Here is a 20,358-nt window from a genome sequence, read left to right on the forward strand (position 1 = left end):
GCAATATTTATAGAGTCACTTTACTGAAGATCGGCCACTCTAAAAGTCTTGAAGTTTAACCGTGTTAAACGTAAATACAAAATAATGACTTGTAATGCGACATACCCCATTAAAAACACACTGTATTATTATTTACCTAGGAAACGTTTTGTGAATAGAGTTTAATAACTAAGTTTAAAAGTTGTATTTTTTTTTAGATCATTGAAAAGTTTACTTCATATAATTCGCTCGTGTGTGGAAAATAATTTTTTTTTTTTTTTTGGGTACCACGTAGTAAACGACTAATCGTTACGAGCTGGCCGCGAGAGGCACGTCTGAAGATGAGGCGAGACCCCTCCCTCCACGCCATGGAGCAAGGAGGACCGACCTCGCTGGCGGAGCCGCGATCTGTTTTTTTCCCTTCCTCCGTGCCTCCTAGGCGCGCGGCGGCGGGCGGCGGCCCAGTGAGGGTCCTCGCGCCGACCCGACACGTCGGGCATGAGGGCACCACCGCTGCTGCTGCTGCTGGCGGCGGCACTGCTGCTGCTGCCGCCCCCGGGGGCCGCGCGCCGCCCCCGCCGCCGCGAGCGCCCGCAGGCCCAGCAGGCCGGGCCCGGCGCCAACGGCGACGACTACGAGGAGGGCTACGACGACTACGACACCGAGTACGAGTACGGCGTCGACGAGACTGGTGAGCACTCTGCCTGTCGGTCTGTTGGCCGGGGCTCTGCGCTCATGAGTCCCACATCTCTCGCCAAGTGAGACCCCGTCTCGCTGTCGAACAATTGACTCCAAACATACCTGACACTAGAGTTGGTCGGAAAATGGCTTCCAATTTCCGCCTTCAAATAAATTTGCCCAGATAACCGCAAATATATTTTTAATCGCGTCACGTTATCAAGATTTATTTTTGGTCTGATTCAGACCCAAACATATATTTTTTAATCTCATGTTTAAATTAACTTATGCATCACTTTGCTGGATGAATTTTTGAAGTTTTATATGTTCTTTGTGCATTAATTAACTTTGAAACTCCCTGTTAATTTTATTCACATAAACACCCGTAACATAATTAAATAAGTGTTCAGTGATTTTTAAGAGTTATATACACTTAAGTTATTTATTACGTATAAAATTATTTTGCATACGACATTCATACTAAAATTATTTTACTTTTTTCCACCCACATAACCTTTTTAATAGCCAAAGCATTCTTCGCCTTCTTAAGGATTCGATGTGACGTTAAAAAACGTCATTTCCGTTCTCGCTAGGTACCATATTGATTGGCTGACCGCACCCAACATCAAACATATTTTAAAACCCGTTCTAAATGAAAAATATTTGATGGAAACCCAAGTCATCCAACTTGTCAAAAAATCATGGTGGTCCTAGTGACGTTTTCTGTTGCATGAAATGCATGGAATAAAGTTGTTTACAATTTTGAATTAACTGCTTGTTGTTGCCTTTGTAGAAAATATCTTTATTTTTAGGATAAATTTCGGAAGTATATATATATATATAAAAAATTGTTTCCCGTCTTTTTCCAAGCACTAAGAAACTCGCGTTACTAGAATTATGATAAAACAAAGGCAACATCCAAGCTGTTAATTCACAATTGTATGCCACACGATTACATAATCTCATTGAAATATAAAAGGGGTTTTAGTGTGCTTAAAATCATTAAATAAACACCTGTTAAATTGGTAAAACCTTCTATAAACAATTAACCATAATAGTGTTATTTCTTTAAAATCATGAGCAAAAGCACCAAATTTTAGAGCCAAAATATTTTACGAAAGTGCCCATTGGAGTCATTTCCAAATAGAACTGTGTGACATACGGAACTTGATGCCGATGGTTGACGTCTGTCTCGTGTCGATTGAAGCTCAGTTATTGGTCTTGACCACATCAAAGGTGGTTTCGTAAAGCCGGCTTCTACCGGGCATACAAGTCCCAGCGTATCAAATTTTACATATTCCCCTTTGACGTGCCTAACCCAGTTACAAAATATTGTCGACCCACTGGCATGCTTAACGTGTCGAATTCGGTATCGGCGTGATACCATGTCACACATCCGTAGTCTTTAAACCTGAATAAACATTGCCATCAGTTTATTAGGCAAACAATCGCACCCGTTATTATTCAGGGAGAACAATTATACGAGAAAGGAATATCTTACAAACCAATTTCATACTGAAGCAGTGAACAAGGCGACTCACATCCATGAGTTTCCCGGGATCCGAACACAGAGAGTATTTTGCTGCGAGAACGGCGCAGCTACTGACTTCGTCCCGGAGATGGGCTGCGCAACTTCGCAACTTCACAGCAATGATTCTTCCCTCCCCAGAACCCTCACCTCCCATCGAGAGAATTCGGGTTCCGTTTCCATTAAGCCCGGATTTTTTTTTTTCGCAAGTGAAAAACGCCGTTGACGTTGTTGAGACGTGGTGTGTTTTCTCGGAGTTCTCCCCTCCCCCCCCCCCATAAAAGCATTCAGGCACTGCCCTATCACCAAATACCTGCCTTCGACCTAGCTCCTCGATGGCGATGACCTTTGGGTTTGATCCCTTCAGCCCGGCGTGACTCGAACCAATCAGCACTCAGTCGGTACTCAGTTGTACGGAGACCGCTGTCTCGCGGGTCTCTGACTGTCTTTTTAAGTGTCTATACAGAATGTCAGGAAAATTCTGGGAAAAATTTTAACGGATAGCAGGCAATGCCAATACAAGCAATAATTTTTTAACAAATAAAGTCCAAGTCACAACCCTGTAAAGTAACAGGCGCAAATAAAATCGCGCATATTTCAATTCGGCAGGCATTACGCGCCGTTTCACTATAATTTCTAAGAGGAGTGTTTTGACGATTCAGTGAGTATGGTGCATTACGGTGCGTTTTTAACAATCACCATAGCATGTCAGACTTGACATTCGCAGAGATGGTCGTCATGCACATGGTGTACGGGAGGCGAGAGGAGTGTCAACAGGAGAAGTGCGCATTCAGCAAGAGCGCTTTCACAACTGAAGTGCGCGTAAACCAACGTAGGAATTCAATGATCTGTCGGAAGGGCGACACCAGGAATGAAGCCTGCGGCTTAATTCGACTCAACTCGGGGAAAACTCACGAGTAAGTACTGAAAGATTGAGAGATCTATCTTGATCCGGTGAGTGGTGGCGCATGGCCGCTCCTAGTTGGGGGAGCGATTTGTCGGGTTGGTCCCGCTGACGAAAAAGACTCTGGCCTGCTAAATAGTCGCTTCCTGTCTCCCTTCGTGCTACCGGCGACAAACTGTCAATCCTTCCGGTGTCCGGGCCTGGCGAGGTTTCCCGTGCTGAGTCTGATTTAGTCGCAGGCTCCACTACTGGTGGTGCCCTTCCGTTAATTCCTTTAAGTTGCAGATTTGCAACCATACTTCCTCCAGAACCCAAAAGCTTTGGTTATCATCCTTTGAACGGGGAAGATTGATTTAAAACAATTTTTGGGACTTATGCCATTACTTCCTTATACTGTATGCCATGTCCATTCTTGAGGTTTTTCTATGACATACAGTATCATGACATACGCATTGGTGTATTTCCATAAAATTGTTTTAAATCAAGACCTTCAAGCGTCTCACTCAGCGACTGCCAGGAACTGCGAGTTCCACACCAAGTAAGATAGTTTACACCAGCCTGCTGGTTGCTGGTGCGTATTTCTAACCCTTAACGTCTGCACCCGGCTTGTCGCCTTCTTCCAGAGGAGCGTCTGAGCACCACTGGTGCTTCCTCTCAGACAATGGTGTAGTGCCCTCATGCGCACGAGATTCAAAATTGCGATGAAATTTCACACTTGTAACTTGGCGGTCATTCGTTTCTGAACTTTGGTCATTGTCAAATATGCATGTTTTAGCATTCCCTGCCGTCCATTAAATTTATGCTCAGTCATTTCCTAACACTAATTATGTAACCATGCACGTAAAACTCTACCAAACGGAACTAATCAAAGTGTACGATGCACTAACAATCATTTCATTCTTTTAGTACAGCCGCTACACAATATTTTCACCTATTTTATTGAGCTCAGTTCCCCGGCGTGACTCTGCCTCAAAGCACCGGGTGGTTCGGAAAGCACTTAATCTCTATACACTGTAAACATATTTTTGTACTTTTACAAGGATAGTCCTTGGAAAATCATTTTGCCAATGATATCACTTGTGAGACTGCAAGGCAGAGATTTGTACCGTATGCAGTTTTACTAATAAACTTTAAAATAATCACTGTGTGAACTCACGGACATAAGTTGCTTTAATTTTTTAATTTTTCTTTTTCTTGTGTTTATTTTATTGTTGAATCCTGGGAGGGACCCCGGACCTGCCCCTGGCTACTTGGCGTGGACCCGACTCCACCCGCCCCTCTGCCCCCGCGCCGCTGCGACGTCACGTCCGGCTCACCCCGCTCGGAACACTCATCCAGCACTCCTCATTTCCGCTCTCCCCTGCTTTTGCAGCTTCAGTCCACGGCCCGAATTACATTCGCCAATATCCCTGCCTTAGTACCGTCCCTAACGGTGTCTTAGGCGACAAGAACGTCTAATTTGCCTCCGTACACCTATTTTCCAAACGATAACTTACTTTTATTTATTTTGATTGATTCATCTACGAGAATTAGCTGCCCACCCTCCACTCAAAGTATAAGAGTATGTATGTATTCGGGTTAAATATCGCGTGGTACCCAGCTAAATAATGTTATTTCTATGAGGACAGTAGGTTAAGTTATATGTTTCACTATCATTAAAACTATTGACTCCATGATACAGTATAGACCACATTTTAGTTTAAACTTTCAAGTAAATTAAATACTTAAATCTGTTTTTAAACAAAATGTGTTTAACCTCTCTCGCTCCAGCACGGATAGGAGTTTTTCATAGAATCCCATTGCACTAAAATAAAATATCTGAATACATCAATAAGGAAACTCTTGCACTAACCAATAGAAAAAGAGTGCGTCGAACTGGTTCTTCTTCAGCCTTTTTGTGTTAAAAAAAATTACTGGCTATGTTGTATTGTATTTATGAACATACTCCATTGCTGGTGTTACCTCAATGTCATTATCAAACCACAAAAATGAACAAGAAATATAAATACACAAACACACAGAAAAGCAGCCGAATTAAGTCGATGTCAAATTTTTAACACAAAGACAGCACAGAGAGAATCCCTTGCAAGGAATTATTCGGAAAAGTATATCACAGCACAGAAGAACAGAGGGTTGGCAACAATGAGACAGTTATAACAATTACAGCAAATACAAACAACAATCTTGGACAACACAGCGACAAACAGACAAACCTAACGATGATACTAAACAAATATTCTGGAAAACAAATTCCTTCCACCTAATTCTCTCTGTGCTGTCTATGGGTTTAATAGTTGACTTCGGCTGATTTCGAATTGTTTTCTGTGCATTTGTCTATTCATTTTTCTTGTTAACTTGTGGTTTCTAGAAGTAGTCGTCATTACGGTCGCCATCTTGAAAATCCGTATATTTTAAGCTATAAAATTGTAAAAAAAAAAATAAAATTCATAAAGCATTTATCTTACAAAATTTTAATAAAAATGAATCCAACATTTTGAATATTGACATCATGTCCACCATCTTGAAAAGCCGTCATTTTTAAGCTAAAAACTCGGCAAAAAAATTTCGTATATAAAAAATTACTTAATTAAAAATTGATAAAGAAATTTATAAAAAGTTTCTGGATTCAACACGGCGAGGGCATTCGATTGAAAATGGCGATGGCTCCTTCCTCCACAGAAGCCATCGGCAGAATGACTTACCACCACTAATGCCAAGGCAGATGGTAGTGTTTTTCCGTGACATACAGTTAAAACCAGCAATAGACGCCCATGAAAATCTTTTAAACGAATATTATTTTGAAACGTGAGTAATATATTTCATTAAATAAAAACAAGAATAAAAACTTTTTGTGTGGTTTTCACGTTAGCATTAAAAAAAATTATTCAAATTAAAGCTAGAATAATATTTTTTTAAACTCACGTTTGAACGCACTCTGCAAACTCAGGACGAGATGCTCTATAGATGCAGGCTGAGCGACGAGGCTACAGGCGGGGGTGGCTCCATGGACACTTTTCAGGAGAGACCATCGTGCAAAGAAAGGATGCAGTTGCCAAACACGTCATTAAGGCTGCCTTCACGCCGGGGCACTACGAGCGCGCCAATAGGAAGGCGCCTCACCGTGGTGACATGAAACCAAGCAGAAGTGTCCACACTGAGTGGGGCGTTCAACACCAGCATAGGCCGGGATCACGCACTCACTGGCGCGTTTACAACCAATCCCCTTCCTGCCACGTACCATGTAGCTGTTCCTTCGAGCGACGGCGGAATCAAAGTTTCCACACCGGAAGGTTTATTATAGAAGTGCAGGAGGGAATCGAAATCTTAGAGTTTAAAAAAAATAAATTGTTGGTTAGAAAACTTTACGTTATTGCTCTACAAAGTATCGTGTAAATCCAATATCTTATATTTTTACGGCATGTATTTCACTGTGTCAACAATACAAACAATTTTCTTTCTTCCTCCAAGCCCGTGTTCACACGGGCGATTGGGACTGAGACTGAGTGGACAGCGTGAAAGGAGCCTGAATAAGTCAGAGGTGAGCTTGGAATATTTACACATTTGTGGTCTCGAGTGCTCTTATTTAATAGTTTCAAACAATTTTCATGTAAGAAAAGTTAAATTATTTAAATTATTTAAATCAATATACACTACCAAATAATTTAAAAAATGAAATTTGAACTCGGGAGGGGCTATCACTCTTGCGACCATCTCCCCCCCCCCCCCCCCTCATCTACTCTGGAGTGTTTCGAATCACGTTCGTTAATGTCCACAAAGAGGTGCCTAACCGGAGACCAAGTAGGCCTCAGTAGGACTCCAGTGGCCTAGTGCCAGGTCAGTTCGAAAACATTCGGCATGTAATAGAGCGATTCATGCGAAAGATGTACAACAGCAGTCCTTACCTTTTTCATTATGTTTATGTTTATGGATGTGCTACTACAAAGGTCGTGGCTGTTTGCTTACTTATTAATGGAGATCAATTTTTACGACAGTACAAATTTTAATTATGTAAAGTAATGGCTAAGTAGTTTTTTTGGCATTATTTAAAGTACCCATGTATTACTTCAATTTTTTAAATTTTATCTTTACAAAAATCACAGTAATATTAACACGATCAATTAAGCAGGTTTAAATGTTATTACTAGAGACCTGTAAAATTCGCGTATTCATTTCGCGATAGGATAGAGTCCAAATACTTTTGACATTATTTTGCTTCAGTGATTGGGCCACAGTTTATCTGAAGGACTCTGGGCCAATGAAAAATCTTTAACAGAAGAATTAGCGAATCACGATCATTCCAGTCAACAGGTGTTACGAGTCGGTAACCAATCAGAAGATGTAATTTGCACGAGTGCATAGAGGATCATGGAGTCTATCCTTTAGGGATTTGAAATCGCGAATTTTACAGGTCTCTAGTTATTACGTATAATATGTAGATAATCCTTTGTATGAGATGGCAAATTGCCCTGCAATGTCAAGATTCGTGTTCTGTACGACCGGCCAAAATAATATTCTTTCAATGCGCGCAGGTTATCGCGGGTTACGAACCTCAAAAAGAAAAAAAGAAACACACCAAAATGAATCCGCGTGTAGTTATATAGCTGCTTCGTTACTGAAGAGCTACAAAGTCCGCTGTTATCAGCTGCAGTCGTTGGCCGCGGCCTAAAAAGGCAAAAACAAACTCCGGCGAATATGTTTCTACGCTTGTCAGAAGTGTGACCCCCAGGTCGCCGCGAGCGATTAGCGAGTGTGTGTGTGTGCGTGCGTGCGTGGTTGCGCCAGGCGAGTCATGCGGGTTGCAGACTCTCGCGGTGGCAGGCTGACCGGCAAGAGCTTAGTCGCGCGAAGAGAGACAACTCCCCTCATCAATTACTTGGGGGGGGGGGGCAAGGGGCAAGCTGCCCCCTGTAAGTAAGAATTTCTTCTTTGAGGGGATCCGCTAATCCGCTTGCGCTTGCGAAACCGTGACTGTGAAACGGGGTTGATGAACTTAAACGTCAAATCTATGTCTTACTAAAAACATTCTGTATATTTAAAAGTCATCTGCTTATTACATGCATGGGCAGTACACAACAAACAACAAGATCCCTATCCAGAGATGACTCGTGTCTGTTAAAACCATGGAGCTAATATACAGGAATACATCTGGAGAGGACAAGGGAAGGCTAGCAGAGGATGCGAGGTGAAGCCGGGTATCGGCGTTTGTTCCCTGCTTCCTACGCTGGAAGAAAACGAAAACGAGCCAAACTTGCCTCGCGTGGCCGAAAAATCCTCCAAACTAAACTCGCAACAACTCCGAAACTATCACAACAATCAAACTGAAAATTTTACTGAAGTACCTGTAAACATTTTCCCCCACACCGCTTTAATATTTTTTTCGAAAAATGAATACTTTCATTTTTAAAAATTAAATACCTATTTACTGCCAAAAGATTTTGTGAATACGCAGAGTAAATTACAACATCGTGGAAAAATTTTTGTTTGCAATTATAAGTGGGAGACACCAGCGTATGAAATAAGGAAGAAGCCTCAAATTTTATTTATATACCCCTCTTGACGCATTCAACCCCATACTTTTATTTTTACAGGGAGTTGAAGTGGTAATAATGTTTTAGTGGGTAACACTACCGACATATGTCTTCGGAACGCACTTCTTTATGTTATTATAGGTCTCAAAATTTATAATTTCATACACAACGTTTATAAAAACGAATTATTACTTACCTCATTTAATCTATTACAAATCTCTTGTAATAAACGTGTATTAGTAGAAGATAGAAGTCTTTTCAATAACATGTTCATGTTCCAGTCTACTTACTCAACCAACGTAACATGCAAACCTTAGCTAAACACTGGTAGAGAATTTTTGGATTAACTGTAATGCTATACATATAATGACAATGTAAGAAACCTTCAATTTTATTAATTGTTTGCATAAGAATTAATATTTTTTTAAAATATCATTTAATAGGCCTTTATAGAATGAAAACCTTCCACGTAGTTTCAAGTAGCGTACATAAAAGTTTTTAAATATATATAATTACCAAATATTGTTGAATATATTTAACATTTGATACATGTTACAACACACATATAATAACAAGCCTATATAGGATATAAAAAGACAGATGCCAAATTTTAGCATTTTGTATTTCTTTTCTCTGTGTGAATAAAATAACAGTTCTTAACATAGTTGCTAATACTGTACTATATTTCTTAAAAAAAAATACGAAAACCCCTGACATTGTCACCATAACAACGATAAATTTGCAAAATAATTAAGGCGCGTCTTTTAATGCTAAGAAGCACACTCTTAAGAGAAATGTTTTTAACTTATGTTGGGATGTTACTAATATCTTAAAAGCATTGTGAAACCGTTCCTTTGAGGGAAACCTTAATATACCGAACACCATACCATCCTTTAATCGAGTTCGATTTTCGCTTCTTAAGACTCATTTGTCTTCAAAATGCACTGTACACAATGCATGGTTCAGAGACGCAGTCCAATGTTTCCGCTTTGTCGCTTTTTCCCAGAGCTGTCGTTGACGTCACGTTTTGGAAATCTATGAAAAAGTAAAGAATTGTACTTACAACTGAAACAACTTCTCTTTGTTATTTAGTTTTCTTAGGTTTGTCGATAAGTTCGAAGATTAGTTACTTCTGTTTAAAACATTTGCCACTTTTTTCTGATGCTTCAAAAGTTTTGGGAATTAATGTAGTTAACAAATGAAAAAAAAATTGTTTTTACCCGTGAAAAGCAACGCCATCCGGCTTGGAATTCCATCGATTTGTACAGCCATATGTGCTACAGGAAATCACCATTGTAGCCGCACACCATCACCACTCAAACCTCAAGGACAAGTGGGCTGGGGCTGCGTTTGCAGTAGAAATACGCTCTCCTCCTCTTTCTTTTCAACCCTTCTTCGCAACCGGCTGGCTTCGCTCTCGCCCTACACATGTCCACTCCAGATCTTCTTACGTGCTCCTTGGTTAAAACCCACGCGCAAGTCTCAGGCCACAATCCCCGCCCCCCCCCCCCCCCCCCCAGTTCTCCTTCTTGTATATCCAACAGATTTACGCCCTCGGCGTGTCTCATTCTTAGTTTTTGGTGCGCATTTTACTGTGCATTAACTCTCTCTTCCCAATGTGCATTACCACTGGCCTTTTTCCTTTGTGCTATGTTACCTGACGTAGGCTATAGAGCTCAAGAGTTTCAGGCACAATTTTATAATGTGATGAAAAAGTTTTTAAATGCCTCTGATACATTACACTGTACTTTGATAAGGAAAATTTATTACGAGAATTTCGGAAATACATTTAATTGTTGTATTTCATCAAGCACATCATCTGTTAATATTTCAATTTTAATTTTAAGGGTAAATTTATGAAAGATGACATCTTGGTTTTAACCATTTTAGTCAACAAATTATTGCGAATAATTTATATATTAAAAAATATGGATCTCTGTCTAAGCAAAACACATAATGGAATACCATATATTTATAGTGACCAAATGCTGAATAGTTTCTCCTGTTAAATAATAGTTGGTGTTTAGTATTTCATTATTTATTTGTCTTTCATAATGACTACAACTCTGTAACAATTCTGTCAAGAGGCACTATTTTAAGGGGGTTATAAAAATCAACAAATAGCCAAATAAAAAAAATTAAAAAAAGTAATTCCGCTCAAAATAGATCAGTACACCATGTCGAAATGCAGTTTTGCTGCGGTGCACACAGGTAAACACCCAGGACTACGCACAGTGGAAAACAGGCGAGTGCCTACAATGACGGAGTGAACACAGCCCAGGCGGTTAAACAGTATATCCAGACTAGTAGCAGGGATGGAGTGAAGTTCTGCGCTATCTTTCCGAGAAGTCTTCAATGATTCCCTGCCGTTATGCGTTCTTATGATTTCATAGGTTTCATATGAGTATTTTTTTATGTATAGTTGTATAAATAAAGCAATATTAATTTCACTAATAGGTAAAAATTATTTAAGTGGAAAACATCAAATAACTAAATAAATTGTATAGTATCATATACAGTGCATTGTAAATTAAAATTACTTAAATAAAGCTATCATATATAGGCCCTACGAGAATAGCCACTTAAGAATTATCTAGAAATAAATCTCAACAAATTGCAGTGTATTACTAACGGATATAATAAACTTATTAAGTCGCTAAGCTAATCTAAGACGTTCTCAATACAGATTTATCCTTATTACGTATTTATTAAAAATCTCTGAAACAAGTAACGGTAATCTTTAATAAATTACATATTTAAAAAAATTAAGTTTTTTTCTAAATGCGATAATTTACTAGTTTTATATGAAACTTGAATAATGTAGTTCATTTATAAATAGTGCAGAATTTTGTAGAAATAATTTATGTTTTTTTTCTAACAGCATATATGTTTACCTGCAACAGTAGAAGCTCAACTTTCAAAGTTAGCGGGAGTCCCCTAATTCATTCGCTGAAGGACTTTCAAATTTTCGCATCTTTAACAAAGTTATAGAAAATCACCAGGGTGTTTTCTAGGGAAAATTGGCAAGTAACCTACCGTTGTTGTTACGAACAAAATCATAAAATTATACCTGCGTGTGTTTAAAATTTAAGTTTTTTTTTGCATAGTAATGCGGTACAAAATTAGCGGACATTTAAAGTTTGAAGGCCAATGTTTGTTAATAAAAAAATCTTAAATATCACAATTACGAAACATTTTATCCAAAAAATATTTTGAGAGACGATATCATAACATGGTCGAGATTTATATTCATAATAATCACAAACCGGAAGGTAACGAAAGAACACGTGTAGTATTTTGTTTTGAAACTTGTTTACCGTATTTGAAAACTAAACAAACATGGCTACCACGGGAACTGCTCTGTGAAAGGCCGGACGGTGGCTTGGAAGTTATCTTATATTTTATCATTATTTCGCTACTGAGTTTTGATCAACTTTGTACCACGCAGAACTTAAAGCTTCTAAAGTCAGCGTTTTCTTTTTCTTATCTTCCCAAAACGTCTTCTCTCTTTCGCTTTTCATTTTAATCTGCTCGTCTGATGTGACCGGTTTGGGCATATTTTTGAGTGAAACCTATTTATAGCCGTTAGGGTAAGACGAAGCAATGTTGTCGTCAGAGCAAAACGAAAAAGCGTAACGAAAATAAAGCGTAAAACTGAGAGCGAATAGGCAGAGTCAGATTCTTTGCAGGTTTTCATCGTCGTGTTTGTTGCAATTAAATTTGAACCTAAACTGAGAATCTTCGTTGCGTACTTTATTAGCTAACACATACTGGACTTGTATCTGTGGCGCGTGGTAAGGTCAACGTGAAAGATGTCCGCATGACGCGCCTCAGTAGCGCTGCGCTGAGTCGAGGTCGCGCTGGGAGATGGTGGTCACGGGTGCTGTGGTTTGTTCCAGAGAAGTCCACCACTCTCGCTGTGCCCACCACCACCACCAGCACCACCAGCACCAGCACCACCACGGAGCGGCCTCGGCCCACCCCGAGGCGCACCCCGCCCCCGCCGCCGCCGCCGGACCGAGGTGACCGCTGTCCGCCGCTCACTGTCCCGTGGAGCATGGACCTACTGCAATCTCTTATATTAGTGTGGTGGCTTAGCGGAATAATCGTGACCTGCTGGATTAAAGCGTCAGATTTTCTACAGCTCATATATACACTTGGTACTACCAAACTATGGGGTGGTGCCCGATTTTTGGGTCCGCCATCTTGAAATACGACGATATTTTGGTTTTCTCCCAAATTTTTCGTCACTCGTTAAAAAAACTGCTGAATATCGCCCTAACTGTCGGGTTTATGGCAAAACGTGTAAGCATGTGTTTTATTAACAATTAAATTTGCTGCAATATGAGCCCACTACCATCTTTGTTGGTTGAATAGTTTGTGAGAAACAAATTTTCAAACTTTTATTTCATTGTCTTTTTTTTTACTTGCACCGAAAAATAACACCAACTGTAACCCCAACTACAGGGTTAACAATGAAGAAATCCACAAAACAGATGTAATAGTTTCAATGTTTTTCTATATAATTACCAGTTATTAGATTTTAATTGTGTATACGTCATTGCAGTGAACCACAAAATTGAGATTTTTTCTGATAATATAAAATGCAGTTAGTGTTCAAATTAAACATTTCTCCAATAACTTTCAATGTTCGGAAATATACATAGACCTCAATGTGGTTGAAAGAATTATAAATAAGTGTACAATCATAAAAAACATAGCTAGATCATGCATTTGGGCACCTGCAATATGACAAATATCTGAGCTGTAATGTTACATTGATAATATTTGAAATGTTTATGTTTTAACATAAAGATGCTTACAGTTCATTCACAATTCCACTATCCACAATGGCCTTTGCAGTGACAAAGAGCAGTGCAGGCAAGTGCAGCCTTTTTACAAAAACAACTGTTAGAACAGAGGGGTTCAACCTTACAACCACACTTTATCAATTCTCTACAATTGTTACTCGCTTTGGGTATGGACATCCAGATCGGTTGCCAAGTTTCTTCGTTATATTTCCATCCAAAATTAGCTGGATTAGGTGTATCCTGAAACGATTTCAAACTATTTAGCCAGATGCTAGATTGATAGAGGCATCGATTTGTGTGTTGAAAGAGAGTATCCTGTGTGGGCGGTATATTATGCATCATCTTAACTTGTCTTCCTTGTGTAAACAGATCCTGTCTGACCCGTTAATACAGGTGAGTTCTGTGGTGCCATCGTACATGATACATGTTAATCTCTCGATGTGTTATAACTCCTTTGGTTTATTATCAACTGGCTTATAAGGATGTTTTGCAGGAAAAAGAAATCCTTCAGTAACTGATGGGTATGCCTTCCATGTTTTCCATGCGGTTTTTTTCCCTTTACCAGCAAATTGAGATGTGTTATCTGAGCCCGTAAATGTAAGGAAAAATGATAATGCTTGTGACCTGTTTTCTCCAAGCTCTTGGCAAATGTCATTGATATGATAATATCGTAAATTTGTACCATTACCGAATGCAACCCACAGTTGAAAATGAGGTTTGTAATTAAGTAGCTTGAAAAATATGCTTACTAGTATTACAACCACATCTGTATCCACAGTGCTTATAATGATGTTAGTTGCACCTTTTTGTAATGCATCCAGTATATGAAGGCACATTCTGGTATCAGCCTCTTCGTGATCAGTTTCGGGCATGGGCGTACCACTGGTTTTAGAATTGACACATTTACAATGTGTGATGAACAAATGCATATCTTCTTGTACATTGTGCATAGAGATTGTATCACTTAGTAGGACAAAGAGCTCGGTTTTGTTTTCTGAATTTTGAAGGAATGTAACAAAGTTTTTAGGAAGTTTAGTTTCTCTTTTTACTTTTCTCCTTTCTCCCTTCCCTCTCTTAGCACGAGTAGCTCCTTTCAGACTGTCTTTTTTGTAAGTGTTTCGTACAACATCTATTCTGGAACAGTCATTAAGTTGATTATCGATCCATGGTAAGAATACGATATCACAATAGTCTCCAAAAGTATTTGCCTCATATCTATGAAGTGCATGTACAATGCAAGGTCCATCAAATATTTTGACATCAAACTTAGGTGGTTCAAGATTTTTGCTAGGAGGAAGGCAAGACAGCAAATCTGACTTATCGCTTGTAAGTCTCAAATTTCCATGTTTACTTATAGATGGAGGCCATGGGTGGTTTTCGTGAGAAAATAACTCGGAAAGATCACTTTGACGCACTTAGCATGCTACAAACAGTTGAGCGAAATGTCCATATTCACTTTTCAAGTCAGTGCTCAGATCACATTTATTTCGTTGTGCACTACGTCCAGGTTGCTGAAAGAGTGTTACATGATTCTTTTTAAGTGGTCTGTTTATTGAAACTGTCCTATCGATGATAACATCTTTTATATATGCTGAATATTGGTTTGTTGCAGTATCCAGCATTGTGCGTAGCTCGCTTACCATTTCCTTTCCAACACAGTCGTGATTGTAAATGTTGATTAGTTCGTCACATTCAAGGAAGGGGTTGAACTTTGATGAGATACATTCAACTAAATTGTTGACTTGATCTTTGACTGTCTTTTGTGTAGAAAAGCCCTGTTCATGATTTTTATCATCGGTGTTGGACTCTTCTGTGATGTCTTCAAATTCATTCAAAATACGTGACATTTCAGGACCCGAAACCATCCCCCTTCTAAAAGCATCGTGATTCTCCATCAGACCAACTGCACCACCTGCAACTTTGACCATCTTGTTATTTTGTTCGTGTGCCTGGTCCAAAGGCATTCTTGAAAATGCCCTGCTGGTCATCGGAAAAGACCAACAGCTCTGAAACTGATCTTTGATGACATCTGGAATATACTTCATATCTCTAATGTGAATGGGAAGCCAACAGGCATAATTTATGTGATCTAAAATGAAAAACCAAGGGACTAATTGTTCCATAACTTCAACATAAAGAGGGAAGTTTCTCTGACGGTGTGAAAGTACAAACATCAAAACTTTGAGTTCTAGTTCCAAAATCAGATTCCAGAACTCAAATGTAGGGTTTCTTCCAATCATGTCTTTCTTCCACTGTACAAAAGCCTCGTCATCATGTGGTCCAGGTTAAAATTTGAATGCTTTGTCCTGAAGCACTGCCAAGGAAAGAGCTGTTACTTTATGCGATGTTGTTAAGAAAGAATTGGCCATTCCGGATGATGCAAATTTGGCTTCAGTAATAAATTATATCCATCCAGAATCCTGCAGCAGATCACCAACCATACTCCACATAGCCATCTCAATATGAAGCCCACCCATCATTACAACATACTTATCTTCTCCATACATTTCTGGCCAATGCCACTGAACGTACTTAGCTAAGGCGAATAGTGGTTGATCGACTGCAATGACTGGAACCTGGCTCGGATTGCAGCTTTCGGTAATAGCTCTTACAATATACATGCCGTGTTTTACCATGGTTATGCTTGCAGCTTTTTCTTCGAACAAAGGTAAAAGGGATGTTATACCATGTATAACATTAGCCTCAGTTTGACGAGATGCATGATAAGCACCCCAGGCCACTACATCATCAGTTTCTATCTTTACTTTCTGGAGGATGGGAATACTATTTTTGATCCACTGTAGTTCCTTTTTCATAGCCTTTTCACACTGGCCTTCTATATTCCACATGGGCATTCTGGTACTTTTAGGCTTCCTGTATGGCAAACCACAGCTGGAACAATATGGTAGCTATCGGGTAGTGTTGGCTTCGTGTGGCATTCAGCAACTGGAACAATAATCTTAGGTCTTGGTATGCCAGGGTTCATAACACTTGGAAACTGAAACATACTTATGCTGGTTCCATGAAAAGACCCTATAGAAGTTGTTGAAGAAGGGTTATGGTCAATATTGTCCAGAGCACCTACTGTAAATAGTTCCTTACGGAGTTGAGTGGGACACACTAAATCATCATCCATGTAACGTTGGCAGGCAGCTGTTGTGAGCAAGTCCTGAACTTCTAGCACCCGGTCGTAGCTGACACTAATCCCAAATTCATAAAGTTGTGTTACCAGTGCCTTGCTTCTTGTGTGAACATGGACACAAAGGCCTAAATATAATGGCAGAGGAGATTCTTTAGACTTTGTGTGTCGCATATGTTGTGTAGATGCTGGTGTCCTAACCTTGCTATTGAACACTATCAACTGACATATGGTATGACATGCATTGCTAACTTTAATACTCTATTCTTTTATATTTGGCTCACATAGAAGCATCGATACAAAAAAATTTAAGTTTGCTGGTAGTGAGTGCTCTTGACAGTTTGGCACAAAAGAACCTGCGAATTTAGGAACGACTGCATTAGAAATTTCTGTTCGCAGTAATTTGGAAACCCGAGCCATTGATAGGGCTTCTTGGTAAAAATCGTGTGATAGCATAGCATCTTTCAGTAGTTTTTTGAGACCTTCATTGAAAACCAGAAGTACGTTTTTACCATCATATTGCTCTTGACAGTCACCAAGAAAGTGTTCAAGTAGCTTTTTTTGAGTCTTGATTTGTTGACTTTCTTCGGAAAGCCCATAACTCTTAGCCGATTTTCATATAAAATATGTAAATCAGAGAGTTTGAAAATGTAATTGCCTTCTTCCACAGATGATTCTAAATGAAGGACAAGCTCCACAAACACCCGGGATTCTGCCATTGTGTCAATATAACTGTTATCAGACGACACAGAGTTTCTTCTTCTCTCCATACTTCTGTGGCGATTTTTGAAAGATGTTAAACATTTATTGTGATACCTTGCCTCTATGGCTATCAAATCTCGACCAGTGATTCGTGATAATAGTTCTGTATCTTGTAATTCGTAAGCCATGTTTCTCACACTCCTCTGTCAAGAGTTAATGTTGAACAATTATGAAGAACACCTTCTTTCATACAGAATATGCACGTTTCGTTATTTTTTCTTTGTGACGATGGCAGCATCGTTGACTGACGTGTGAACTTTCGGCCATGATCATTCGACTCATGTTTACGTTTTTTTATTTTCAGTCGCATTTTTGTTCGGTCGAGTTTTGACTGAGAAAACATTAGTCTGCACTGTTTGTGCCACTTGGCACTGTTTTCCAATAAAGTATTGGTATTACCACATTCAATAAACTCATATGGCGAACACTTGAGTTCTTCAAAATCCGCTACAAGTTGTAAAAAGTCGTCATACCTTTTCCTTGCTTCTTCAGGCGATATATGGCATGGAGACCGCAAATCTCCACCTTCATTATGGCAAATAATACACTTATTCCAATCCATTATGTTTCTCATTTTCTCCATTCATCAGAAATCTGAAACAAGCAAATAAAGTTTCTTAAAAGACCTTTCCAAAAAGATTAAATATTAGACATTTTTATTAGAAAATTGTATCTTGCAAAATGTTTAGCGCAAAATTTCAAGAAAGGATTGAAAATTTTAAATATTTTAAGCAATTAAACACATCAATTTTGAATATTTAATCAAAATTAAAAAGTTGTTAGTACCATGAACTGTTCGTGTTGGTGTTGGTGCAAGTAAAAAAATTGACAATGAAATAAAAGTTTGAAAATTTGTTTCTCACAAACTATTCAACTTACAAAGATGGTAGTGGCCTCACATATGCAGAAAATTTAATTGTTAATAAAACACATGCTTACACGTTTTGCCATAAACCCGACAGTTAGGGCGATATTCAGCAGTTTTTTAACGAGTGACGAAAAATTTGGGAGAAAACCGAAATGGCGTCGTATTTCAAGATGGCGGACCCAAAAATCAGACACCACCTCATAGTTTGGTAGTACCAAGTGTATATATTAGCTGTACAAAATCTGACGCTTTAATCCAGCAGGTCACGATTCTGCCAAATATTGTCTCTAAGCCACCACTCTATATTCCCTCTGAATGTTTTCAATTAATCATAATGTAGAGTTCAAAATCCACGCCTTAATGAAAACATATGACATTTAGCAGTATAATTTAGTATGTCCGGCATGATGGTTCAGGGTGCGATGTCGTGGTGCCAGCCTCCATCTTGGATTATGATGTCACGGTGGAAATTACCTAAATCCTCAAAAATTACTCAAAATACCTCAAAATGAATAAAAAAATTCCCCATTTCATAGAATAATTCCCATTTTGTATCCTCAAAATATCCGAAGGAGCCAATTTTCCTTAAAGAGTGTCTATACTTAGAGAGGCTTGATTTTCCTCAGGGAGGGGTCAGTATCCTCAAAAGACAACTCAAACTTAACCCCTCGGCATCTTAAAAAAATTTATTTAAAATTCCTAAACATACAAATAATATGTATAAATTATTTATTTATAATATTTAATTAATTAATCTATTTAGGATATCTGTTTGATTCCCGGTGTATGCACTTGTAAAAGCCATGACGACAGGTCCTTCCTAATTGATTTACTCAATCAGACTGACCCTTCCACCAGTACTACCAAGGCATATATTACTTCCATAAACTGACGTAATGGCAGACATCTTGGATCTGCAATGTTTATGTCTGCTAGAGTGTCCACCCGACAACTTATTTAATTTTTTTTTACCCCTAGAGTAAGCATCACCCATCTTGGTTTATTTTTTTATCCGCTAGAGTACCTACAGTACTATGAATCTCACCAGTCAGTCAACTATTGCCGCTTCCATCATCTTGTCTAACTTCTTGGCTATCATATTTAAAATCCGTAAATAACAACAAAACAAATTTGGAAAAAAAATTCCAAAAATCATATTAATATAATTATTGATTCAACTGGTAAATGTCCTTGGTTAATTCATTGGTAGATTCAAAAAATAAATCTTGTTTCAAAAAATATTTATAAAAACTAATCATCCTCCCACTAACAAGAACTTTATACAAGACAACTGCCCCGGCTGAATAAATGTCAAAAATATAATACAATAATTCCAAGGAGAATTAGTGTCTCAATAATAAATAGAAGCCTACACAGAAAACCAAAAGAATTCTTGCAAGAAAAAAACGAAGAGCAGACGGAGAAAAGCAACAAAAGGCTTGCAAAATCGTGTAGTGTGAATTAACATTCGTACTTATGCCAAGCATACATATTTATTTTAAAAATATACATTAACATAGTTTAATGGAGTAAATTTGTAAATAAGATTAGAAGCAACACCAGAAGAGATATATTACATATGGAGGGAAGATCCAAATGGATTAGTTGACAGCCAGAGACATTTGATTGCTGCTCTATGTGGAGGAGACTATTCTGTCACTGATGAGATATCCTCTATATTTGAAATGATTAGAGAAGTGGGGTTTATAGAAAAAAAAATTCAATGATTTTTATCTGACGTATATTTTTTGAAAAACTCAATAAAATATTTAGGATAAAAATTATTTTTAATAGCGTTGTCACATGAATACATTAAAGTTTTTGGTGCCTAAAGAGAGCATGGAGTGTATGAAACATTAGAATACCTGGTTCTTCGAGTTACATATTTTACAGTTTACAATCGATCAATGTTCGGAAAAAAATAAGTGCTGTTCATGTTGTCAAATATTAGTCCTGCTTGTATTGTTGTGATTTAATGAACTGTATGATATGATTATAGTAGTTTATAAATTTATTTCCGAGTACTGGTGCTGCTGTGTGGTGGTAGTGGCTGTGTCTGTTGCCTTGGAACCTACATCTCCGGTTACGTCAGGTGGCCATCATGGATGACCTTGATTCTGACATTTGAACTTGACCAACTAACTTTACCGAAAATTTCTAT

General features: G+C 38.6%; 1 protein-coding gene across 1 annotated transcript in view; it reads left to right on the plus strand.

The window, feature by feature from the left end:
• The first annotated feature begins 477 nt into the window (after positions 1-477).
• Positions 478-20,358, plus strand: part of LOC134533445 (fibril-forming collagen alpha chain-like) — a 108,704-nt gene continuing 88,823 nt past the window's right edge. Inside the window, exons 1-2 of the mRNA XM_063370967.1 lie at positions 478-670; positions 12,517-12,639. Of these exons, the coding sequence (XP_063227037.1) occupies positions 478-670; positions 12,517-12,639 (316 nt within the window). The remainder of the gene's footprint in view (positions 671-12,516; positions 12,640-20,358) is intronic.

Source organism: Bacillus rossius, chromosome 6, assembly GCF_032445375.1.
Source record: "Bacillus rossius redtenbacheri isolate Brsri chromosome 6, Brsri_v3, whole genome shotgun sequence".
Lineage (NCBI taxonomy): Eukaryota > Metazoa > Arthropoda > Insecta > Phasmatodea > Bacillidae > Bacillus > Bacillus rossius.